Source organism: Schistocerca gregaria, chromosome 3 (genome assembly GCF_023897955.1).
Source record: "Schistocerca gregaria isolate iqSchGreg1 chromosome 3, iqSchGreg1.2, whole genome shotgun sequence".
In the NCBI taxonomy this organism is placed as follows: domain Eukaryota; kingdom Metazoa; phylum Arthropoda; class Insecta; order Orthoptera; family Acrididae; genus Schistocerca; species Schistocerca gregaria.
Genome location: NC_064922.1, coordinates 110,226,934 through 110,253,825, shown reverse-complemented (window position 1 = coordinate 110,253,825; position 26,892 = coordinate 110,226,934). Strand labels below are relative to the sequence as shown.

The window sequence follows — 26,892 nt, the reverse complement described above, 5'->3', positions numbered from 1 at the left end:
TCAAACTTTTATGACACAATTTCCCAATGTATTAATCTTCATTGATTTCTCATCCTGCTTGCATATATTTGTGATCCATAGTGCAATACACTTTGAATATTTTCTTTGTGATCATCATATTTTTTGCTACATGCAACACATGATTTGTTTAATTTTAAGCTAATTTGGCCCAAAATATCCTTAAAGAAATTCCTCTTATGAGGGTAATCCCAAAAGTAAGGTCTCCTATTTTTTTATAAATACATAGGCCTGGGTTTTTTTTTTTTTTTTTTTTTTTTTTTTTTTTTTTTTTTTTTTTTTAAACAATGGTTTACATCAGTTTACAGCTTGAACATTTAGCTTTTTTTCGACATAATCACCATTTCTGTTGATGCATTTTTGTAGATTCTGTGGCAGTTTTTGTATGCCCAGTTCATACCAGCTCGCCGCCATGCTGTTCAGAAAGATATGAACCTCTTCTTTCACCTTGTCATTGGAGCTGAATCACTTTCTGGCCAAATGTACTTTTAACTTAGGGAACAGGTGATAGTCACTGGGTGCCAAGTCAGAACTATATGGTGGATGGGTGATTATGTTCCACTGAAACTGTTGTAGGAGAGCAACGGTTTGCCAAGCGATGTGTGGGCGAGCGTTGAAATGAAGAGTGTGTACGCCCTTGCTCAACATTCCTCTTGTCCGGTTCTGAATTACCTATTTGAGTTTTTTCAGAGTCTCACAGTACCTGTCAGTGTTAATTGTGGTCCCAGCGATTCAACTCCAACGGCAAAGTGAAAGTCTATAATTTTCCCTTTTGATAGTTGTATAATTAAAATCTCTACTGATGTTTAAAGTATAAACTGATGTTTTCTCTACAGTTTTCCTTTACATCAGGAGATGAGTCTGGTGGTAAATAGAAGGATTTAGTTAAAATTTTATGCCCGGTGGTCAATAGAAGGATTCAGTTACAATTTTATGCCCACCTCTGATATTGAGTCCTGTCCAAAAAGTGTCAAATGCAGCTTCAATTTCTGTATTGGTGGAGTTGAGTGTATTGTCTACTATGAAAAATGCACTACCTGCATTTCCCATTAGCATAGTCTTTCAGTGCTCACTTCAAGTTCCCCAAAAGTCTCACTGCTGTCAACTTCAGATTTTAACCAGCTTTCTGTGCCTGGTACAGGCTGAGGCAGAGCGACTTGCTTCTTTGAATTTGGTGCCCTAAAGCTGTGGTTGCTCTGAGGAGGGTGGAGATGGGCACATTTGAGAGGATAGGGCATGAAGTTGCAGTTCTGCCTAGTTTAGTTAGCATTATGGAGTGGATGAAGGTGTATCATGTGTGATTCTGAACCTTTTGATCTGTTTCCTAGACAACATAAAACAAAAGCCAAGACTGATTAACATAATTAGACCTATTTAAACCTGTTGTTGTATATATATTTCTTCAAGAATGAAATGATAGAATGGTAGATTTTTATTATGTTTCCATGAGATGTCAAAATAACAAATGAAAATACGAGGGTAAGTCAATTATTATCCGCAATTTAGTTATATTTTTGTTTATTTTGGTAGTACTGTCATTTTACATTGATGACGCATGCTTTAGTTATTTGTTGTTTTATCTTTAAAATTTTCAAGCTGCTAGGTTAGTTTCATTATCGCTGATGTGCTGTTACTCATGGCTGCTCTACTGTCTACTTGCACCAAAGAAGAGCAATGTTCAGTGATCCGTTTTTTGTGCTCAGAAGGCGTATAGGGAGCCGAAATTCATCGAAGACTTTTGGTACAGTAGGGGAACAGTGTTTTGGCACAACGGAGTGTCTACAAATTGATTGAAAAGTTCTGAAATGGTCACACAAGTGTTACGCATGGTGAAGGAGCTGGACGACTGTTTACTGCCGTAAATGAAAAAACCATTGAGCCTTCACGTGAAATGATTCGCTTAGACAGATGATTAACTATTGTCAAAGTGGCATATCTTCTGAAAATTATTCATGGTTCTGCCTATGAAATCATCCATAGCAGACTTGGGTTTCATAAAGTTTGTGCAAGATGGATCCCAAAACAACTCACACAGTTTCATATACAAACACACTTGGACATCTACAAAAAACATTTGGATCATTATGGTAACAAAGGGGACAGCTTCTTAGACAGGATCATTACTGGTGACAAAATGTGGATCCATCATTACAAGCCAGAGAGTAAATGGCGGAGTATAGACTGGAAACATCCAAATTCGCCGTGTAAGAAAAAGTTCAAGACATAACCGTCCACAGGAAAACTGATGCTTACAGTTTTTTGGGATGCACAAGGTCCAGTACTGGAACATTATGGGGAAAGGGGCACAACAATAAACAGTGTACGTTACAGTGAGATGCTTACTACCGGGCTAAAACCTGCAATTTGAAACAAACACTGAGGATTGCTGTCAAAAGGTGTGGTGTTGTTGCACGACAATGCCCATCTGCATACTGCTGTCCACACTGCTGAAACGCTCCAGAAACTCAAATTTGAGGTACTGGATCATCCTCCATATAGTCCCGATCTTGCCCCTTCTATCAATTTTTGGTCCATTAAGGGGACGTTGATTTGCCTTGGACAAAGCAGTGAAAGAAGCGGTGCATTCCTGGCTCGCAGCTCAACCGAGAACCTTCTTTTACGTGGGCATCAGGAAGATCCAGGTGGAATCCCTGTGATTTATTGTGACTTTTTCGCTCAGTGATAAATCCCAAGTGACTGAAAAAAGTGCAGGTGACTCATGTACATATAAAAGGTAAATGAACTGACCACATAATTACAGACCAATATCCTATATGTTTGATGAAGAGATTGAAGGAATGTATGATGAGAAAAAAAATTGTGCAAGTAGTTAAGGGAAATGAAAATCTAATTGTGATGTGGTCTGGAATTTGGTAGTCGGAAGTGAAAGAGAAGGAAAAATAATAGGGGAATATGGACTTGGGGAAAGGAATGAAAGAGGAAACTGCCTGGTAGAATTTTGCACAGAGCATAATTTAATTATCACAGACACTCAGTTTAAGAATCATGAAAGAAGGTTGTATATGTGGAAGATACCTGGAGGCTCTGGAAGGTTTCATATTGATTATATAATGGTAAGCCAGAGATTTCAGAACCAGATTTTAAATTGTAAGACATTTCCAGGGGCAGATGTGGACTCTGACGACGATTTATTGGTTATGAACTGTAGATCAAAACTGAAGAAATTGCAAAAATATAGGAAATTAAGGAGATAGGACCTGGATAAACAGAAAGAACCAGAGGTTGAAGAGAGTTCCAGACGGAGCATTAGGGAACAACTGACAAGAACAGGGGAAAGGAATATAGCTGAAAAAGAATTGGTAGTTTTGGGAAATGAAATAGTGAAGGCAGCGGAGGATCAAATTGGTAAAAAGACGAGGTCTAGTAGAAACCCTTGGGTAACATAAGAGATACTGAATTTCATTGATGAAAGGAGAAAATATAAAAATGCAGTAAATGAAGCTGGTGAAAAGGAAATACAAACATCTAAAAAAATGAGGTTGGCAGGAAGTGAAAAATGGCAGGAACGGCTAGAGGACAAACATAAGGATTTAAAAGCAGGTATCATTAGAGGAAAGATAGATAGAGCCTACAAGAAAATTAAAGATGCCTTTGGAGAAAAGAGAATCACATGTATTAATATCAAGAGCTCAGATGGAAAACCATTTCTAAGCAAAGAAGGGAAATCTGAAAGGGGGTAGGAGTGTATAGATGGTATATAAAAGAGAGATGTACTTGAAAGCAGTGTTCTAGGAATGGAAGACAATGTAGATGAAGATGATATGGGAGATATGATACTGCAAGAAGAATTTGACAGAGCACTGAAAGATCATGACATCTTCATGATCTGGACTCACAGTGAAGAACAACTCCTGAATTTCCTCTCCAACCTCAACTCCTTTGGTTGCATCAGATTCACCTGTTCCTACTCCAAAACCCATGCCACTTTCCTTGACGTCGACTTCCATCTGTCCAATGGCCAGCTTCACACATCCGTCCACATCAAACCCACCAACAAGCAACAGTACCTCCATTATGACAGCTGCCATCCAGTCCACATCAAACGGTCCCTTCCCTACAGCCTAGGTCTTCGTGGCAAACGAATCTGCTCCAGTCCAGAGTCCTTGAACCATTACACCAACAACCTGAAAACAGCTTTTGCATCCCACAACTACCCTCCCGACCTGGTACAGAAGCAAATAACCAGAGCCACTTCCTCATCCCCTCAAACCCAGAACCTCCCACAGAAGAACCACAAAAGTGCCCCACTTGTGACAGGATACTTTCTGGGACTGGATCAGACTCTGAATGTGGCTCTCCAGCAGGGATATGACTTCCTCAAATCCTGCCCTGAAATAAGATCCATCATTCATGAAATCCTCCCCACTCCACCAAAAGTGTCTTTCTGCCGTCCACCTAACCTTCATAACCTCTTAGTTCATCCCTATGAAATTCCCAAACCACCTTCCCAACCCTCTGGCTGCTACCCTTGTAACCGCCCCCGGTGTAAAACCTGTCCCATGCACCCTCCCACCACCACCTACTCCAGTCCTGTAACCCGGAAGGTGTACACGATCAAAGGCAGAGCCACGTGTGAAACCACCCACGTGATTTACCAAATGACCTGCCTACACTGTGACGCTTTCTATGTGGGAATGACCAGCAACAAACTGTCCATTCGCATGAATGGACACAGGCAGACAGTGTTTGTTAGTAATGAGGATCACCCTGTGGCTAAACATGCCTTGGTGCATGGCCAGCACATCTTGGCACAGTGTTACACTGTCCGGGTTATCTGGATACTTCCCACCAACACCAGCCTATCCGAACTCCGGAGATGGGAACTTGCCCTCCAGTATATCCTCTCTTCTCGATTTCCGCCAGGCCTCAACCTCCGCTAATTTCAAGTTGCCGCCACTCATACCTCACCTTTCAGCAACTTCTTTGCCTCTGTACTTCTGCCTCGATTGACATCTCTGCCCGAAATCTTTACCTTTACAAATGTCTGCTTGTGTCTGTGTATGTGCGGATGGATATGTGTGTGTGTGTGAGTGTACACCTGTCCTTTTTTCCCCCTAAGGTAAGTCTTTCCACTCCCGGGATTGGAATGACTCCTTACCCTCTCCCATAAAACCCACATCCTCTCGTCTTTCTCTCTCCTTCCTTCTTTCCTGAAGAAGCAACTGTCGGTTGCGAAAGCTAGAAATTCTGCGTGTGTGTTTGTGTGTTTTATTTATTGTGCCTGTCCCTCTCCTTCCCCCTTTCCTGAAGAAGCAACCGTCGGTTGCGAAAGCTAGAAATTCTGTGTGTGTGTTTGTGAGGACCTCCTCACTACGGATCAATTGGAATAAAAGTAAATCTAATCTAATCTAACTGTAATTCTGTCAGAGACACTAAAGGACTAGAAGAGAAGCTGAATGGAAATGGACATTGTCTTGAGAGGAGGGTATAAGATCAAAATCAACAAAAGCAAAATGAGATAATGGAATGTAGTTGAATTGAATCAGGTGATTCTGAGGGAATTAGTTTAGGAAATAAGACACATAAAGTAGTAGATGAGATGTGTTATTTGGGCAACAAGATAATAATGAAGGTTGAAGAAGAGAGGATATAAAATGTAGACTGGCAGTGGCAATAAAAGCATTTCTAAAGAAGAGAAATTTGTGAACATCAAGTATAGACTTAACTGGCAGGAAATCTTTTCTGAAAGTATTTGTATGGAGTGTAGCCTTGTATGGAAGTGAAACATGGACAATAAATAGTTTAGACAAGAAGAGAATAGAAGCTTTTAAAGTGTGGTGCTCCAGAACAATGCTGAAGATTAGTTAGATAGATCATGGAATTAATGAAGAGATACTCAGTAGAATTGGAGAGTGAGGAAGTTTGTGGCACAATCTGACTAGAAGAAGGGATCCAGTTGATAGGACACACTCTGAGACATCAAGGGTTCACCAATTTAGTACTGGAGGGTAGTATAGGGATGGGTTTAAAATTTTTAGAGGGCACCAAGAAATGAATACAGTAACAGATTGAGAAGGATGTAGGATGCAGTAGTTACTTGGAGATAAAGAGGCTTGCACATGATATAGATGCAAGGAGAGCTGCATCAAACCAGTCTTTCGATTGTAGACCTCAAGAGCAACATGACCCCAATATAATGACATACACACACAGTCACACATACACCCACCCACGTTGCACCACACGCATATGTCACTTTTGGAGCTAGTATGTTAATTAATTAAACTTTGTTCCTGAATTTTAAACAAATGCATATTTACATACCTTTAATCAGACATATGTGAACAGTGGGAAATATGTGACCTTGGGAGCTAACTATTAAGCAGTGCCCAACCACTGCAACAGCATAGACTGAGTCTGACTGATTTTCTGAACTGAAGCAAAGAAAGCGAGTGACTGTGGGTGAGGACACCACCGCACATCACCTGTGTGGCCAATCTGGCACACACATGAGTCACTTGTGGAGAAACCCACAGTAGGGAAGAGGCATGGAAGAGGCATGGAAGAAGACAACTAATAGATTAACAGACAGGCACCACTTACTGCTGCGTCTGGGCTATTGTGGGCTAGTTTCTTCGTGGCCACATGCCATATTGCTGGACATGTATATCGGACAGCTCTGTGCTAGACTGACTGAGCATGAAAGATGTCGGAGACTAAAAAAGGAAGATTCCACTTTTGCTAAACATACTCTGGACAAATGTCATTCTTATGATATTCAATGTGACGTTCTCCATAGAGGAAATAAAGACAGAAAACTAACATTACTCAAAATTCTGGCCTTTAACAAGCAGTATCAAGTAATCTTGATCTAATCCGTAATGACCAGACACAGTTACATTGTTCTCCTTTACTACAGTACCAGCATCCAGTTAATATTTCTCTCAACATTATCTAATGTGCTTAGCTGCAAAAGAGTTGGTAGACTTGCCCTACCATTGATTCTTTTCTGGGTAATGATGAGTGAGAGAATTGATCCCTTAAGTAATGATTCCATAACAGATAATGTGTGCACATGAGAAAAATAGGCTGTCTTGGTGATCTTCTGGTCACCAGCATGAGAAAGTGTTCTATAATAAGGAGCAGGTGAGATCTGTTTTTCATAGTGTGAATTATATGATATTCCTAGTTTCGTTTGCCCTCCCCCTGCCTTAATTTTCACCTGATGCTTCCAAAAGACTGTTACTTTATCTCCAAATAACCTTCAATTTATTTAATATTACTTTCATGGACATACTATAAGAGTCTTATGGAAAATGACAGTTAAATTATAAGACTGAATTGCTGGCCATTATTTACTTTCAGGAAATGTCTTCTGATAAACATATTTAAAAGGACATGACACCTCCTAGCTTTTGGAACATTTAGTTTCTTAAACAGGAAGGAGAGAGGGATAGGTTGGAGAAGGTTAGAATGGAAAGTCTTCTTGTTGTCTGACTGATCTACACTTTATTTTTAACTTTCCCCAACCTGGCCCTTTGTCCTTATTGAGAAACCAACTAACGGATTCAGAAAGCAGGCTAGTGTCATATTCTTTTAAATGTGCCTATCAGCAGTACTAAATCTTTTCTTTTGCTAAAGTGAAATACTAGTGAGTAACTCTGTCTCATAATTTCATATTTTTATGGAGTGAATTTTCCTATTGTTATGAGAAATATAATGAGTTTATTGAGTAATTTTGGAGTGTCTGCTTCTTGAAATTTATTAAGAAGCCTTTCAGTAAAGATTAACATCTTTCTATCATTGTCTGCCTTTGGGAAGCATTGATAATTTCAGTAGTACTCGTGTGCTGGATAAAGAACCCCTTGCCAAATTATGCAGCTCTTATCTGAGTCATTTCAATCCCTTCCATCCGTTTGACTAGTTAATGGCATGCCAGTGCCTAAAAATCCTGAAGGATCATTATGACAAACATTTTATAACCAGTTTTTTTAATAATAAATGATACTGCTAGTGATCTCATTCTCGCATTTGATTTTCCCACAACTAAAGAGCCTAAAACCAATTTTGTACCACCCTCATGACTTCCATATTTTGTTTCCTTGATGAGAGACCTCTCAATACACTTTTGTGACAGGAAATTGATATGTGCAGCTGCCTGTGTAATGGAGCTGAAAGTAAATCCGCAGTCTCTGTTCAGTTCAGTAGAGCATTCCAGGTCTCTGGTCATGTATTGGGCAGTGCAGCTAGTGTCCTGCATTCCACCAGCCAACATGCCTCAAAGTGTCATTTCCAGCTTATACCATGTACATGTTACCACTTAACAGCAGGAAGAGTTGTCAGTATAGGACATTGCATGCCAAATTGATGTCAGTGTTGTTGGGACACAGCTGACTGGTTCCTATACTATGGTGAGCTTAAACAGTATGATATCTCCTCATTTATTCATGTACATTGTGTTATATTTTCTTGTACTGAGTGTCAGCTGTCAGTCTTGAAGCATCTTGAAGTGCACTGAATATTACTTACACTTCTGAAACTGTATCCCTATTTAGAACAATATATTGACTAATTTTTCTCTAAAAATTTTCAAAGAAGTTGATAATGTGTAACTGGGTCAAAGGTTTTTCTGTAAGTCATTGGTTCAATGATTGATTTTTAAGTGCTACAATCACCTTAACAAAGGCACTTTGCTAAAAATTATACCCCTACATCACATGGAAGGTGATAAACACTGCAAGTGTTCATGGCATCGTTCTTGGAATGTGTCACAGATTTCCTGCCATACCAGATTTGTATGTAATCTCAAGCTTTCAATGAGTTTTCCTGTTGTCATCATTTGATCACATGGTCTACAGGTAACTCCTTACTATGGAGACAGAGCTTGAGCTTATATAGAGAAACGGTGTAGCTAAAAATCCATGAAACATTTACCCAACTTCAATGTCCTCTCACTTAAATATCTTGTTCTAATTTGTGATATTTATTTTTATTTCATTGAACCTCCATGTTTGTAACACATATCCATGAAATGTATCTCTAAATATCCAAAACTTTTGGAGGACAACCACACTGAATACAAATATCAAAATGACAATTCTAGTGGTGGTGATGATGATGATGATGATAATCAACATCACTCAACATATCGTGCAACAATTAAACCATTTATCGAAATAAAATATTTCACCTTACAAAGTCCAATAATGGGTAAGAAATGGTAAACTTGTCAGGCATGCCTGTTTGTTTAAACCATTACATTATATAAATGTAAGCAGCCAGTTCTGATTGTCTATGTTGAAATTTCCAATGTTGATACTTCATATTATGTAATCAGTTGGATAGGTAAAAAATCTACTCACCGAGTGGTGACAGGAAAACACATATAAAGAAGGTATTACAAGTACATATGCAAGCTTTTGGAGCCACTGGCTTCTCCTTTTTCTGGCAGAATGGAAAGGATGAGGGGTGAAGTAAAAGGACTGGAAAGATTTAGGAAGGAGGTTGGGGTTTGGAAAAAGCCACCCTGAATCCCAGGTCAGGGGGGATTTACCAGATGGGATGAAAAGGAAAGACTTGATTTGGGGACTGCACTGGCCAACATTTGAAAACTTGAGAGCCTAAAGGTGGAATGTAGGTAATATGCAAGACAGAGATTACTGCTAAAATACTGTGCATCGGTTAATAAGAATGAAAAGCTAAGTGCATTGTATGTGATAGAAGTGGGGGGGGGGGGGGGGCAAAAAAATAGACAAGTCAGAAAATGAAAAATTTAGAAAACTGAAATGGAGTGAAGAAATAAATGCAGAAATTGAAGAAATTACTGAAAATTAAGGCTAGGTGGATGGTGAGAACCAAGTACCTGTTGTAGCACCAGTTCCCACCTACAGAGTTCTGAGATACTGGTGTCTGGGAGAAGAATCCATATGGCATGTGTGGTGAAACAGGCATCAAGGTCATGACTGTCATATTGTAGTGCCTGCTCTGCAAAAGGATATTGTGTGTTGCTGGTATACATCCTCTGTCTGTGCCCATTCATCCTAGCTGATAGCTTGATGGTAGTCATGCGGATGTAAAAGGCCGAATAGTGTTTACATAACAGCTGGTGTATGACGTGTCATTTAACAAGTGGCTCTCCCTTTGACCCTATATATTTTGCCAGTTACAGTGCTGGTATGGATGATGGTAGGAGGGTGCATACGCGTTTGGGGACAGCCACAGGGGTAGGAGCCATAGGGCAGGGAGAAGAATGCATAAGGAGTATAGGGTCTGATAAGTATACTGCAGAAATTGGGAGGGCAATAAAAAGCTATTCTAGGTGTGGTGGTCAAAATCTGAGACAGGATGGGCCTTATTTTGGGGCAGGAAGTCTCGGCCTTGTAGGAGTAGTAATTAGTGACTAGTGATGTACTCGTAAGTCATTTTTTGAAGGGATCAGTATTACCAGACTGGATGTGATGATGGGAAATCTGTTTTTGAACCAGTCTGGTGGGGTAATTACATCCAGTGGAGGCTGAGCTGACAATGGTGATGTATTACTGTAAAGGGACTGCACCTGAACAAATATGTTTTCCTCAAATGCCAAGGCTTGTGGGAGGGAATGTTTGACACAAAAGGATGACAACTCTCAAAATACATGTACTGTTGTTTGTTAGTGGGTTTAATGTGGACAGATGTGTGTAACTGGCCTCTGGTGAGGATGAGATCAGCATCAAGGAAAATGACGTGGGATTTGGCATATGACCATGTGAAATTTAGTTGGGAGAATGTATTTAGAGATTCCAGGAATTTTTACAAGTCAGCCCCTCCATGAGTCCATATGGCAAAGATGCCATCAATATCTCTAAACCAAAGTGGTGTATACATAACAGCTTTTTTATATGTGTGTGTTCTCCTGCTGCCACTTGGTGAATAGATTTTTATCTATCCAACTGACTAAAATTTTCAAAAATTTGATTATTTTGTTGATATATTATGTAATCAGTGATGTTAAAATTACCATACCACAACCAAATGGTCTTACAGTATCATGCAGTATCATGATCGATGCACTCTGTCCTGTGTTGTGACAATGTTCACAGTTACTACAAACAATCGTGATGATAATTCTGTAGCACAGCTTACCATTGGTTGGATTAAATTATAATTTTGTTTTGCATTCATTACTATGCCTTTTTCTGGTGTAGCCATTTTCAAATTATTGCCATACTGAAAGCTAAGAACGATTTTTAGAGGAAACCTGCAAATTATGAGTTAAATTTTAGAAATGCTTGAAGCTATAAGAATACTCAAAATATTCTTCCAGGTTCAAGTGTTTTCAATTTCTGTCTCATAATTTGTATATTTGTCTTTAAAAAAACATGCTTAGCATATAATATGACAATTATTTCAAAATGGCTACACTGATGAAGCTGCACAGTAACGTAGGCAAAAATAAAATGATATTTTAATCAAGCCAATGTCAGACAGTGCCGCAGAATGTTATCATTCATTTCTCAATTCTGTCTTCCTGTCTCACTGTATGTCTTTCTGTATTGTTTACTCCGTCCTTTACTTCCCATCTCATAGGTCCAGCCAGGAGACAGCAGTGGCCACATAGTTGATTGTGTGTTAACTCTGAAGACACTACTCTGGCACAGAAACAGTTTCCCATCACCTTATCTATTTTGCATCTGTCCTTATATACACAATATGGATCTAATGAAATCATGTTGCAGAGAGTGTTCTCACCTGTACAGCCCAGGAAAGCTTCTATAAATTGGATAGGTGAGAACTCTTCCTGCAAAATAACAAAATAACCTTTGTTCACATAACCCCCTGACCTCAACCTTCAGTATCTCTGTCCCCCATCCCCTTCCTGCTCCCATATCAGCCTTACACACAACTTCTATCCTCCCATATTAACTGCATTGTCCTTTTCCTTTTGATGCACTTTCTCTCAGCATAGCTATCCTGAGGCTGCAGTTAGCGGCCCACCATCTTGTCTCAGCCACACATTTGCAGTCCCACGGGCAGCACTACAGCATCTTTCCTCGCCCCTACCCTGTTATCCTATCCTCTCCCCTCTCCCCTCCAAACCTGATTTGAACACTTGCCACCCACAGCAGCCGAGATTGCTTCTCAGCTCAGTGGAGCCACAGTGCCAAGAAATATCAGTGTCCGTGTGTGTGTGTGTGTGTGTGTGTGTGTGTGTGTGTGTGTGTGTGTGTGTGTGTGTGTGCACTGTGCATTTACACTCCTGATTATTTGGGGTAATGTGGGGGAGAAAATGCACAAATAATAAAAAACTTGAATAATCGAGACATTTTCAAACGTGTATTTGTTGTGCAAAATTTATACAAGTTCTGTGCAGAGGTACTGGAGAGCTATTTTTATTTCTTAACATATTCTGTGGTGTAGGTCTGCTTTTGACAGGAGTTGACATTTCTTTTGCATGGCATTTCAAATTTTTCTTGAAACAATAATGTCCCTGTACTGAAACCCCTTGTGGTCCATATAATCTAGAAGAGCATCAACACATTACTATGTGATACAGTGACTGACTGGGTCACTATCTTCATCCTCACTTTCACATTCACTGTTGTTTTCTTGTGCAGCAGGATCCACACTTTCATGCAGCCGGGTCCACAATTGCAGCATCACTCATGTACTGAGTTCACATGTGTCAGTCTTCACTCATTTAAATTTTCTTCATCGACATCTTCAAAACCATTTACACCTCTTACCAGATTCATTATTTGTGCAGTTGTTCTTTCTTCACCGCTGAAACCTTGAAAACCACTTTCTTCTCTATCTGGAAGGTATATAGAACTAATGTATGTGGCTGGAATTCCTTTCAGGCATTAGAAATCGCTTTATGGTATCTAGAATTGACAACATCTTCCAGAATGCCACTGAATCATCCTCAACAACTAGCATTCTCAGTAGATCAGCCTGGCAACACCATTTTACTGAGGCAGTCACACCTTGGTCCGTTGGCTGCATAATGGTAGCCACATTAGGAGATAAAAATTTAGTTACAATGAGACGATCATCAGATATGAGAATCCTCTGATTGAGATGTGGAGGGGCATTGTCAAGCAACAGAACAGCCTTCTGAGGCAATCCTTTCCCTTCTAGAAATTGCTGAACATGTAGTACAAAATGTGTGTGATACCAGTTTTGGAATTTTCACTATCCATCCATGCTCCTTTTTGGTTTTAACAATGCACCAACAGATCCTTAGCGGTAATATCCCCAAATGCTGCTTGCCCTTTTTTTCACTAGTAATTTCTCTTTATGATTGCCAGAAGCATTAGCAGTGCAGAAAATTGCATTGTGTCCTTTAGAGACAGGAGCAAGAACTTTGCTCTTAAAAGAAAGGGTTCTGGTTGAGAGACATTTCCAGTACAGACCACATTTTTACGTTTGGTCCAGTGTCAAATTCGTTTCTTCCACAAATTTTTGAATCTCTTCTCACAAGGAATCAGCTGCTGCAATGTTTGAACTAAACCACTCTCCTTCCACAGTACATTCCTGAATCGCAAGATATTGTTTGAATCTACTCCATTCAGGTGAGGCATTAAATTGTCCCTATAGCTTCATGAAAAAATTATGTTTCTTAGCACCCGTCACACCTGAAACAATGTCAGCTTTTGCTCTTTTTATTCATCAAATGTAGAGCTCTTGATAATTTTTCATGTGGATGCTCCACAACTATAACCGAATTACATTTCCTGACAAAATTCTATATTTTCTGCTTATTCTTTTTAATGTCCCGAACAGTCTGCATTCCAATACTGTAATTAACACTAAGTTTTGCAATGGTTTCCCCCTTCTCAAATCTTGAATAAATATCAATTTTTGTTTTAATCTCAACAGATGTTTCTTTCTTTTCTCTGTCATATCTTTTACAAATTTCTTTTAACTTGCTTCATTGACACTTGCTTGCCAATTGACATCAGGAAATAGTCTGTTTTCAGTTTACATGGAACAGGCATGAATAATCCACAGACTAGATAATCCCCTTACATGCAAGTGAACAATTTATTATAAGTCATGTTGTTGTTATTCCATCCCAGGTTTTCCACTGAACAAGTTTATGTCAGACTCATGGTTCACATGCAATATGTGCACTGTTACGCCAGTGTAAGAACACCACTTGTATTCAATTCAAATAACATGTTAACCAATCTGGTTTACTGATTCCTTCCAGCAATGCTTACTGGCCAATTGTTGTGACAGAGTAGTAGGGGAATGGTTGAACATCACTCCATCCAAAGTGGATGTCAAAGTATTGCTTGCAGTGTTACTGGTTCCCACCTTACTCTGAGATGATAAAAGTCATGGTCAGATGACAACAGTATCACATACATAAGGTAAAAGGTGCCGTGCACTGGCGGAGCTATCATTTGTACTCAGGTGATTCACATTTAAAGGTTTCTGACATGATTAAGCACACATGGTAGGAATTAATAGGCTTTGAACATGGAATGGTAGATGGAGCTAGAGGCATGGGACATTCAATTTCAGAAATTGTTACGGAATTCAATATTCCAGTATCCACAGTGACAAGATGTGCTGAGAATATCATATCTCAGGCATTACCTGTCACCATAGACAATGCAGTGACCAATGGCCTTCAGCTAACAACCGAGAGCAGAAGTGCTTGTGTAGAGTTGTCAGTGTTAATAGACAAGCAACACAGAGTGAAATAACACCATAAATCAATGTGGGACATACGATGAATGTATCCATTAGAAAAGTGTGATGAAATTTGGCATTAATAGGCTATGGCAGCAGATAACCAATGAAAGTTCCTTTGCTAACAGCACAACATCACCTACAGTGCCTCTCCTGGGCTCAAGACCATATTGGTTGGACCCCAGATTACAGAAAAACTGTGGTCTGGTCAGATGAACCCCAATTTCAGTTGGTAAGAAGTGATAGTAGGGTTCAAGTGTGGTGCAAACCCCAAAAAGCCATGGACCCAAGTTATCAACAATACATTGTACAAGTTAGTGGTGGCTCCATAAATGGTGTGGGCTGTGTTTAAATGGACTGAAGTGATCATTGACTGGAAATGGCTATGTTCGGCTACTTGGAGGCCATTTGCAACCATTCATGGACTTCATGTTCCCAAACAGTAATGGAATTTTTATGGATGACAATGCGCCATGTCACTGGGCCATTCTGGACAATTCAAGAAAATGGTTTGGCCACCCAGATTATCTGATATGACTCCCACCAAACATTTATGAGATATAATTGAGAGGTCAGTTTGTGTACAAAATCTTGCACTGGCAACACTTTTGCTTATTATGGACAGCTATGGAGGCAGCTTGGCTCAATATTTCTGCAGTTGACTTCCAGTGAGTTGTTGTGTCCATCCAACATCAAGTTTCTGCAATATGCCACGGAAAAGTAGGTCCAGCACAATATTAGTAGGTAGTCCATGACTTTTGTCATCTCGGTGTATATTGTGGTTTGAGACAATATTAAAATCTGTGACACATCAGAGGTATAATATCCCATTTATTTTAAAATTTCTTGTTACTTTGTTGTTTTCTCTAGATGTAAAGAAAAAACCAAAACATAAGTTTAGTAGTTTTGCAAAGTGTTGACATGTGTAAGTTTTTGGTGTCACTAATTTTTCTGTGATTGTACTATGACTTCTGTCCTGTAAATTAGAGTTTTTGTGGAAAATGCTGAGGCTAAAACAATACATTATTTACCTATATGGCCTGCTAGTAAATGTATTCATGAGAAACTCATGAAGCAGACTGTTAGTGTTTCAGAGGTTTGTATTGTTTCTGAACAGACTGAGCAGAGGTAAATAAAAATTGGAAGAAGAGAGAACATATACATTAACAATTATTATATGAACTATTCAGGCACAGATGTTATTGTAGGATGAGGAAAAACTCTCAACTATTTGATATGACCATATTCAGTGTCCTATCTTTGTTTGTCACAGATTTCGACCGGCCTGGTGGCTATGGAGAGGCTGGAGCACACATATATGAAGTAGCCAAAGAGATGAATAGACAGGGTGACTACTTCCCACTGTGGGGGACATGTCTTGGAATGGAGCTATTGGCACATGTTTCAGCTGGGCGACGTGAGCTACGAGCTGACTGTTGGGCCTCTAACCTGGCGATGCCACTCAACTTATGTCCAGGTACAGGAATTGCTCAGTTCTCACTACAATGCAGAAACAAAATACAGCTATTGCTTCTGTGTTATCTGTAATTTTGTATTATACTGTCTTCTTATTGGTATACTGATTTTCTGCTGTATACATGTGACATCTCAGATTACCTCTGTGTACTCGACTGAAAGTGTGCTGTTGGGTGTTGGGTTGAGCTGCCATCTCCATTCTATTCACAATATTTTGATGACCAACTCACTCATCTTCTTCAGATGCTTCAAGTTCTTCTGTTATGTGACATCCCCATTTGAATTCCAGTGAGAATGCCACACACATAAAATAGAAGCTTATCTAAGTACATAGAAGCCCATCATTAATTGCCGTATGGCAGGGACAACCAAGAATTTGGCACAAGCCTTGCACTGGCATGAGTGCCACAGCACTTAGTCCAGCTGCAAACTTGTCTGAGCATCAGGAGAGCAAAGAGGAGGAAACTGCAAATGCATCACATTTAAATGACGATGCAGTCATACTGATATGACTTAGTTTTACCTTTCACATTTCTCAGCGATGTAAATTACAAACAAAACAAATTTTCAGAATTATTTAATTACTTTTGACCAGCTGGAGACATAATATAATTTTTGTCTGCTACAGACTTAGCATACAGACAGGTGCAAATAATTTCACAGATTTTTCTCTTTCAAATTATATAATCATGACTTATTTAGTTTCATAACCAAAAAATGCCTTTCACACATATATGTTGATTGAAATATTTGATCACATTTGCAATTTCATTATGGAGTGATGGAAAGTCTTCCTGAGGCAAACAATGTAGATTTCCCAGACAGTTTCAATGTCAAAGAATTTGTCTTTTAAATGGAAATTACAGTGGAGATCAATCACTCCCACCTGCACATGCACTGAGATGTTTGCAACTGAAACTACAAAAGGTCTTGAAAACAGCTCAAAAACAGATGTAAGATTAGCAGTGTCCTCAAAATGTTTATGAAAATATCCATTAATTCAAGGCCATAATGAATTTTTCAAACCTCACGTTTTCTTTAATGCCAGTGAGCTTAGAGTAATGGACAGTGTTTTTTGTCAGACTTTGTCCCTTCCACAATATGATTTTCTTTTTAAATGCATCTCCATCAAACCAGAAATAAGTTGTTTCTCATCTTGCAACATCTTTCTGTGGGCAACTTGCACCTGAATTCATAAAAAATGTGAAGAATGCAAACCATTACAGATGTTCTGATTTTAATTTCTATTTTTCTTTTTCCTTCATAAATTCAATAATAGCCTGGCCCTTGGCTTAACCAAAATACTTGGTAGTAAAGTTCTCATACTTGTTCAGTTCCATCATAAACAGTTCCAGCTGATAGTGGAAAATGTGTACAACTTCAGAAAATCTTTTTATTCTTCCCACCAATTTCACCAGGAGCTCAGTTTCTGAAAATGTAGTGCAAATTGGTTCTAGATGTACAGAACAATGAATCCCATCTGTTGGTATTTGTAATTTTTGCTCTTTCATCATCAACTGCACCTTTACATTCTACCCACAGTGGTGTAATGTCATTCCACGACAAATTTGTGGTACCCATCGACTGTGTGACTGTATATCACATAATAGATATTGAGAATTCTTATCCTTCTCCCCTGTCACTCCTGTTCATTTTAAAGGCTTCTGATGATAGATCACCAGACCTGTTTCATATGTGCGCAAATCATAGTTGTGTCTGAAGAGATTTTCCTTTTTTAATATGCTCCCTTTTGTGAAAATTAGTATTTTTTATATATACAAGCAAGGCAGCAGCAGTATTTTGAGAGTTTGAAAAAGGGTACTATAGGAATCCTTGCATTTAATTTTTTAATTACCCTGTTATTTTTTCTGTATTTTAAATGTTTTTGTGGAAGATGTGGAATTCTTCCAAAAAATTATCCCATACATAAGTAGCAATGTATACTGCAATGGTACATTATCAGCACTGATGAGCAGCTTGCATTCTGAGTGAGGATCCTAACAGCATATGCCAGTGATTTCAGTCTCTTATTTAAATTGTTTAGTTGCATCTCCCACTTCTGTCTGAAAATAAATGCCTAGAAATTTGTATAACTGACCTTTGACACAAACAAAATAGAAAGAAACTTCCACATGGGAAAAATATATTAAAAACAAAGATTCCAAGACTTACCAAGCGGGAAAGCGCTGGCAGACAGGCACATGAACAAAACACACAAACACACACACAGAATTACGAGCTTTCGCAACTGGCAGTTGCTTCGTCAGGAAAGAGGGAAGGAGAGGGAAAAATGAAAGGATGTGGGTTTTAAGGGAGAGGGTAAGGAGTCATTCCAATCCCGGGAGCGGAAAGACTTCCCTTAGGGGAAAAAAAGGACAGGTGTACACACACACACACACACACACACACACACACACACACACACACACACACACACACATATCCATCCGCACATACACAGACACAAGCAGACATATTTAAAGGCAAAAAGCTTACACACACACACACACACACACACACACACACACACACACACACACACACACACACACACACATATCCATCCGCACATACACAGACACAAGCAGACATATTTAAAGGCAAAAAGCTTTTTGCCTTTAAATATGTCTGCTTGTGTCTGTGTATGTGCGGATGGATGTGTGTGTGTGTGTGTGTGTGTGTGTGTGTGTGTGTGTGTGTGTGTGTGTGTGTACACCTGTCCTTTTTTCCCCTAAGGGAAGTCTTTCCACTCCCGGGATTGGAATGACTCCTTACCGTCTCCCTTAGAACCCACATCCTTTCATTTTTCCCTCTCCTTCCCTCTTTCCTGACGAAGCAACTGCCAGTTGCGAAAGCTCGTAATTCTGTGTGTGTGTTTGTGTGTTTTGTTCATGTGCCTGTCTGCCGGCGCTTTCCTGCTTGGTAAGTCTTGGAATCTTTGTTTTTAATATATTTGACCTTTGACACATTTTTTTTCTTCGATAGTGAAAACGAGGTTTGCAGGATGGAGGTTCTGTGTGGCGTGGAAGTTAACTGCAACAATTTTTTCATAATTTATGGCAAGCCTGTTGGTCCTGAACCAGTGCATTAAGGAATGCATAACTGATATTGCAGCCTCTTGCAGATTTTACTTGTTCTGTGATTTAATTAGAATATTAGTGTCATCTGTAAAAAGTACAGTGATTCCATCATGTATTTTACTAGCCAAGTCATTTATGTACAGGAGAAATAGGACAGGTCCCAGAACTTGACATTTGTGGGACTCCATACTTCATTTTGTCCTCATCACTGTAAAAACTATAAATTTTTTGTGTTTCACTATCTTTATGTTTTATTTCTCTAATATGCTGATAATTACTGAGATACAACTGGAGTCACCTTTCAAACTGGCCTCTAATTCCGCAATTACTTAATTTATGCAAATGTATGCCATGATCAATAACATCAAAGGCTTTACTTAGATCCAGAAATATCCCAGACACATGTTGCTTACCATCCACTGCTTTTAATACTTCATTTAAGAAGGCAAAATTTGCTGTCTGAGTTGACTTTCCAGCTCTGACCCCATGTTGGGAGTCACTTATCAGCGTCTCTTTATTCAAGAACGCTATTAATCTTCTAAGGAACGTTTTTTCCACAATTTTGCTGCAGCCTGACATACTGAAACTGGCCTGTAATTAACAATATCACTTTTTGGACCCTTCTTACGCAAAGGTATTACTTTTGCCGTTTTTAGATTATTTGGAAACACATCACTCTCAAAAGATGAATTTACTATGTCTGTTAGTGGTTCCACAATAAATGTTGTGCTTGCTTTGATAATAACATTTGATAACTCATCAACACTCTCTGAATGTTTATTAGGTAATTCTTTTAGGATTCTTGAGTTCCTCAGGTGTTGCTGGATAAATTAAAAATGTGTTTGGATTAATTTTCCGTCTGAGTGACTGGGTGGCTGTTTGTCAAGGTATGTATTTATTAACTGCTGTGCTATATTAGAGAAATAATTGTTGAAAGCATTAGCCACATCTTTGGGGTCAGGGAGTTTACTTTTATTCTTAATCAGCTCTTAGTACTGTGATTAATTGGACTAGTGCCCATTGCTTTCCTTATAATTTGCCAGGTTGCTTTAGTTTTATTCTTGGAATTACACAATATTTTTTTGCTTTTGAAATAACTAATGTTAGTATTCTTTTGTATCTTTTGATGTGTTGTTGTTGTGGTCTTCAGTCCTGAAACTGGTTTGATGCAGCTCTCCATGCTACTCTATCCTGTGCAAGCCTCTTCATCTCCCAGTACCTACTGCAACCTACATCCTTCTGAATCTGCTTAGTGTATTCATCTCTTGGTCTCCGTCTATGATTTTTACCCTCCACGCTGCCCTCCAATACTAAATTGGTGATCCCTTGATGCCTCAGAACATGTCCTACCAACCGATCCCTTCTTCTGGTCAAGTTGTGCCACAAACTTCTCTTCTCCCCAATCCGATTCAATACTTCCTCATTAGTTATGTGATCTACCCATCTAATCTTCAGCATTCTTCTGTAGCACCACATTTCGAAATCTTCTATTCTCTTCTTGTCCAAACTATTCATCGTCCATGTTTCACTTCCATACATGGCTACACTCCATTCAAATACTTTCAGAAAAGACTTCCTGACACTTAAATCTATACTCGATATTAACAAATTTCTCTTCTTCAGAAACGCTTTCCTTGCCATTGCCAGTCTACATTTTATATCACCTCTACTTCGACCATCATCTGTTATTTTGCTCCCCAAATAGCAAAACTCCTTTACTACTTTCAGTGTCTCATTCCCTAGTCTAATACCCTCAACATCATCCGACTTAATTCGACTACATTCCATTATCCTAGTTTTGCTTTTGTTGATGGTCATCTTATATCCTCCTTTCAGGACACTATCCATTCCGTTCAACTGCTCTTCCAAGTCCTTTGCTGTCTCTGACAGAATTACGATGTCATCGGCGAACCTCAAAGTTTTTATTTCTTCTCCATGGACTTTAATACCTACTCTGAATTTTTCTTTTGTTTCCTTCACTGCTTGCTCAATATACAGATTAAATAACATCGAGGATAGACTACAGCCCTGTCTCACTCCCTTCCCCACCACTGCTTCCCTTTCATGTCCCTCGACTCTTATAACTGCCATCTGGTTTCTGTACAAATTGTAAATAGCCTTTAGCTCCCTGTATTTTACCCCTGCCACCTTCAGAATTTGAAAGAGAGTATTCCAGTCAACATTGTCAAAAGCTTTATCTTTTGATATATGTAATTAAATCAGGATTACTATTTTACTTGGAGTACTCATACAGTCTCCTTTTATTTTGACATGATATCCATATCCTTTTGTAATCCACTTACTTGTTTTTTGAGTAGAGTTAACCATAGTCATTTTCTTGTGAAACACCATTAAAAAAAAAAGTTTGAATGTAGCCATAAACTTATCATATTTCTCATTGGAATCATTACAGTCATATACATCTTTCCAGCTTTCACCCTTTAGGAGAGAACAAAAATATTCCACTTTTTTGTACTGAAATTCCTTATAGAGAGGTTGTATTCAACTGGGAATTCAGTGTCCTGAAGTATCCATTGCAAGAATTTGAGCATTGGAATCACTAAAACCTGTATTTACAACTTGTATGTTATAGACATAGTTGCCCTTATTTATCAAGATCTGATCAATAATAGATGCAGAGGTTGGTGTTTTTTAAGTTGGTTCAGTTACCATTGCAGTGATGTTAAATGATTGTAGTAGATTTATAATGTCACCTCTGAATTTATTTGATTTCGAGAAAATAATATTAAAGTCACCACATATAATTATATTTTTCTTGGGAGAGTGAATTTCTTCCAAGAGTTCCTCAGTCACTTTTTTGTCTCCATCTGGTGACCTCTATACACAAATAATAACTGTATTTTGCCTTGGTAGTTCAGCTATAGAGAGTTCTCTATCTTTTTCACAGGACAGTTTATGATGTTCAGTTACACTATTGAATTAAGTATTTTCTCTTAAATATACACACGTACCCCATAACTTGATATTTTCCTACAAAACATGTTGTATGTTTGAACTGAGGAATGCATGTTTGCTCTAACATATCTTGCTTGAGCCAGTGTTCTGTAAAGCATAGAACAGAAATATCATTTAGGTCATTTAACATTATTTCTGTTTCATTTAGTTTATTTGAGAGTGATTTAACATTTATGGAGTAATTTAAAATTAGGGATAGGGAGTAAATCATTTCTTGCTTCACCACATATCTCACTATTTGATCTAGTAGGAAAAAAAAACTCATGTTTGCCAGGGATGGCATTCATGTTGTTTGATGTATGGTTTGCTGGTTCACCATATGTGGGTTCATATCTTTCTTCTGTTGAAATGTTTCCAATTCCACTTTTTTCCTGTCCTTTTTCACCCATCTGTCCATTACTGACTGCCTTGTAGCTGCATTTGATGACTTGAAATTTAACCTAGTAAGTGTGTTGTTGTGACTTTCATTGGGCTTATTTTTTGTTATATACTGATCCATAACTGTCTGTTTTTTTGTGGATGGCACTTTCACTTTGAGACTGGCACTTGTTTTCTGACTGTCCGTTTGCATATGCTTTTCCCCTGTACCTGTACTTGGTTTTTCAGTATTCGCCATGTGTATGAAAGAAGCAAGCCTATTACAAATGTGAATCTTCCCTAGTTTGTTTATATGTGAGTTGTATATTCATTCCTTTTCAGGCGTTCCATCTCGAAATTCACAGATAATCTCTTCCTACATATGTCTTTAGCACTGTTGATTTTTTCTAACATAATGCAATTTACAGATCTGATTTTTTTCATTTAAACATTGTGCGTCATGTCTAAACAATATTAGATGGTAAACATGTGTTGTAAAATGCATACTCTGAGAGCTCTGAGCAATTCTTCATTCTCTTCTATTGCAAGCTCCTTACTTTCCAAGTTTTTAGAGGTCATATTATGGACCAAAATGAGAAAAAAATGTCTAGAAAACATGGACTCTAAATTGTGTGGTTGAAGAACTATGAGCACTTGTTCATTTTGTTGCCATGAAACTCATGTCTTCTACTGAACAAGTGCTCATATCTCTTAAGCCATGCAATTTAGAGCCCATGTGTACTAGATCTTTTTTTTTTCTTTTTTTGGGATACACTTTCCAAAATATGGGAAGCGAAGGGATTTCAGTAGAAGAGATTTATTTCACAGTATCAAGGATGAAGAAGTGCTCATGGTTCTTAAACCATGCATTTTAGAGACCTTGTTTTCTTGACTTTTTTGCTCTGAATGGTCATTCCTGTCATATTCCTGGATGCTGACCATCCCTCCTGGGGCACTCTGTATATACTGGCAAAATCAGAATGTGTGTAACACAAAGTGGTAGAGTTACGTGGAATTTACATTCATGAATCCAAGTAAGCTGATGAATAGTGGAAGGAATGGCTAATGAAGAATTTTGTATGGCGTTTTTAAACATTTTGGTATTTTGCACAAATATGAAACACCCTAGGGAACCCTAGGGAGGAACACATAGTCTATATGGAATTATTTCTATCTCTAGTATTGTGATAGTGAATTGGTTAGTTCTTCCTAAATTTAATCTTGTTATTAACCACAGATACCATCGAGGATGTAAGTGTAAGGGTCCCTAAGTCACTGAAGAAACCTATGTAAGAGATTCAGTGATCAATGTTACACAATGTTCATACTGTACACTACTGCAGAACAAAATTTTTTTTTTCACTTTAGTAGTGCAGATATGCCATAAACAGGACTGATTTGAAGTATGGTAGAAAGCTTCTCTGTAATTAACTCCACAACAGAAATTTCTTAGCACAAAGCACACAGAATGTAGCTTTCTGGTTAATTAATGTACCTGCTGGTGCCAACTCAGTTTATTATACATCTGAATGCCCAAGAGCTTCACACATGGATTCTCTTACAGTTTATGACCATTGATCCTTACTTCTGGTAGCTGTAAGTCCTTTTTATTTGTTAGGAATTGCATAATATGAGTTTTCAGAAGAGTGAAATGGTCATAAGGGAAATGCACCATGATATCATTTTAAAAAAGTTGTAAGCATGTTTCATTATTATCCCAGCTGTATCTGACAGGAATGTGTTTATTCCCTCTTTCAATATTCTTGTGTGACTGACAAACATCATTGTTTTTGATGAGTTCTCCACTATCCTGGGGGATTCATTTATGTAGACCAGGAACAAACCATCCTGAATTCAATCTTACTCCTGCCCTTCATTTGTTAATGTGATCCTCTGTTTTGTATTATTAAAATATGACTCCATCTATGCAAAAGGATGACCTTTAGCACCATACCATTTTAGTTTCCCTGGCAGAATGAGGCCTTGACAAGACCACAGAAAATGCCAACAAGGTAATTTTTATTGTTTAGTTCTTATTTAATTGAGTTTGTGAGATTGTGCTGTGCTTTCTCAATAGAGGGTAGTTGTTAAAAGTTTATTATCAGAAAGGTAGTTCAGTACTCTGTTGAAGCTACATTCTCAAAAAGATTTTAGACCACAGGATTGAGGGAGTTTGGTCTACAATTAGAGGTTAGTTGCTTAACTCCGAATTTGTGTCTTGATGTTACTTTTACATATTTCATTCTTTCAGAAAATGTTCCTTTACTCATTGCCCAGTTGTAAAGGTATTTCAAGGTTGATACTACCAAGTCAGGTCAAGGTTTTTGTACTTTGGCTGAGATATTACCATAAATAGAAGCACTACTATCAGGTTGTTGCATAAGTTTGTAGCATTTTTGTTTTGCATGTTGGTTTTCCAGTTTCTATGTGTTTATTTAGTGATTGTCATTTTTTATTTGTAGTTCACTGTTGCTGTTTGAGTTTACATATTGTCATTTTGTCATCTGGATACAGTGAGTGGGGCTGTGGGTATTAGAAAATTGAGTGCCAAATGGAGAAATAAGAAAATTTCTGACATTCTTCTGCAGAGAGGTGACAGCTGTGGAGGCAACCAGAAGCATTTACTTCATGTATGGGAATAATGCCATTGGACAGAGCACAGAAAGAACATTGTTTTCTCATTTTAAGGAGGATCATTTTGACATTAGTGACTTTCCACATTTAGGAAAACATTCAGGGTTTTATGAAGTTCATTTAAACACATTAATCCACAATGATCCATGTCAGTATACTTGTGGACTGGCAAATGTGATGAACTGTGATCATTCCATCATTGTGTGACATTTTCACATAGTGGGGGAGGTTCAAAAATTGGGTGTATAGGTGCTACATCCTCTAAGCCAAAATCACAAAAACCAGCGGGTGGCCATATGTGCATCTCTGCTTGCTTGTCATCAATTACCTCATGAACAACATCAACCATTCCTATCCTGTATTGTTTCTGGTGATAAGAAATGGTGTCTTTATTCTAACAAAAGGAAAAGAAAGTAATGGCTGAGCCCAAACTAAGTAGCAATTCCCTGTACAAAAACTTGTTTACATCCACAAAAGATAATGTTATGCAGCTGGTGGAACAGTGATAGTGCGATGTACTGTGAATTGCTTACTTGAGATGAAGCCATCCCTACTGAGATTTACTGTCAACAACTGAGATGTCTTCCAGAGGCAATCCAAGAATAATGTCAAGGAAAACTGTGTGAAATGATGCTACTCCAAAGTAATGCCTGCCCCCACCCACATTCTGCTATACTGTCAAAAAGCTCTATACAGGAGTTGGGTTGGGGAAATTATTCCACATCCACCTTATTCACCTGGTCTTGTACTCTCAGATTTTCACCTTTTCTGCTCTATACTGAACAATCTTCAAGGAACTTCCTTTCTGGATGAAAATGCACTCCGAACCCAGCTCGATGAATTCTTCACTTCAAAACCATGTGATTTCTACAGTTGCAGAATTGAAAAGCTATCCCAGCATTGGCCAACTGTTGTAAATAATGAAGGAGAATATATTATTGGTGACTAAAGTCTCTGTTATGTGTGTCTGTTGCATTTATTAAACTTATGGAAAAATGCTACGAACTTATGCACCAAATTAATACTTTTTAGTTGCATAATGATTTTTGTTATCTCTCTAACAGATGAGTTAGCAAAAGTGTAGTCTAGTGGTGGAACTAGCATTGCCTGTCTAAGCAAGTTTATTAGACGTGCTTTTGATGGACCGTTTTTTAGCTGTGTTTCTAGCTACTAATAGAAAGAATTAATTAAATGTAGTAGCCAATAATTTAAATTTCATACCATATGTCTCACTGCCACTGCCATCTAGGAGTGGAATATCGTTTCCCTTCCTGAGTTTATTCATTTCATTCCTAATATCACTCCAATATTTGTTTAGCACCTCTCTGATAACAGGCTGAAGAATTTTACAGTACTGGTTTTAGTGCATTTTACTTCTTTGTTAAAGCTAGATCTTTGCATTAAATAAAGCACATTCTTCTTAGTACAAGATATTTTGATCCCAGTTGTTAGCCATTTCTATTCTTGGCTATCACTGTAAATGTTCCTGACCCATTGCAAAGGAAAACTGAATTCATACTATTGTAAGAATATGTTTAAAAGAGAAGTAATTCTCATTTACTGTGTGTCCTTGGTAAGTTTCCAAATTATTTAATTGTGAACTTTTCTTCCATTATCACCTTGTGTGATGTTTCTCCAGTGGCTTCTATTCCAGTAGTCCATTGTCTAGCACATTGCAAAACTATTTGATGTGGTGTTCTTTTTAAGC

The 26,892-nt window shown here is 38.3% G+C and overlaps 1 protein-coding gene across 1 annotated transcript in view; it reads left to right on the top strand.

Moving 5' to 3' along the window:
• Positions 1-26,892, top strand: part of LOC126355271 (gamma-glutamyl hydrolase B-like) — a 126,578-nt gene that overhangs the window by 83,202 nt on the left and 16,484 nt on the right. Inside the window, exon 5 of the mRNA XM_050005559.1 lies at positions 15,935-16,138. Within this exon, the coding sequence (XP_049861516.1) occupies positions 15,935-16,138 (204 nt within the window). The remainder of the gene's footprint in view (positions 1-15,934; positions 16,139-26,892) is intronic.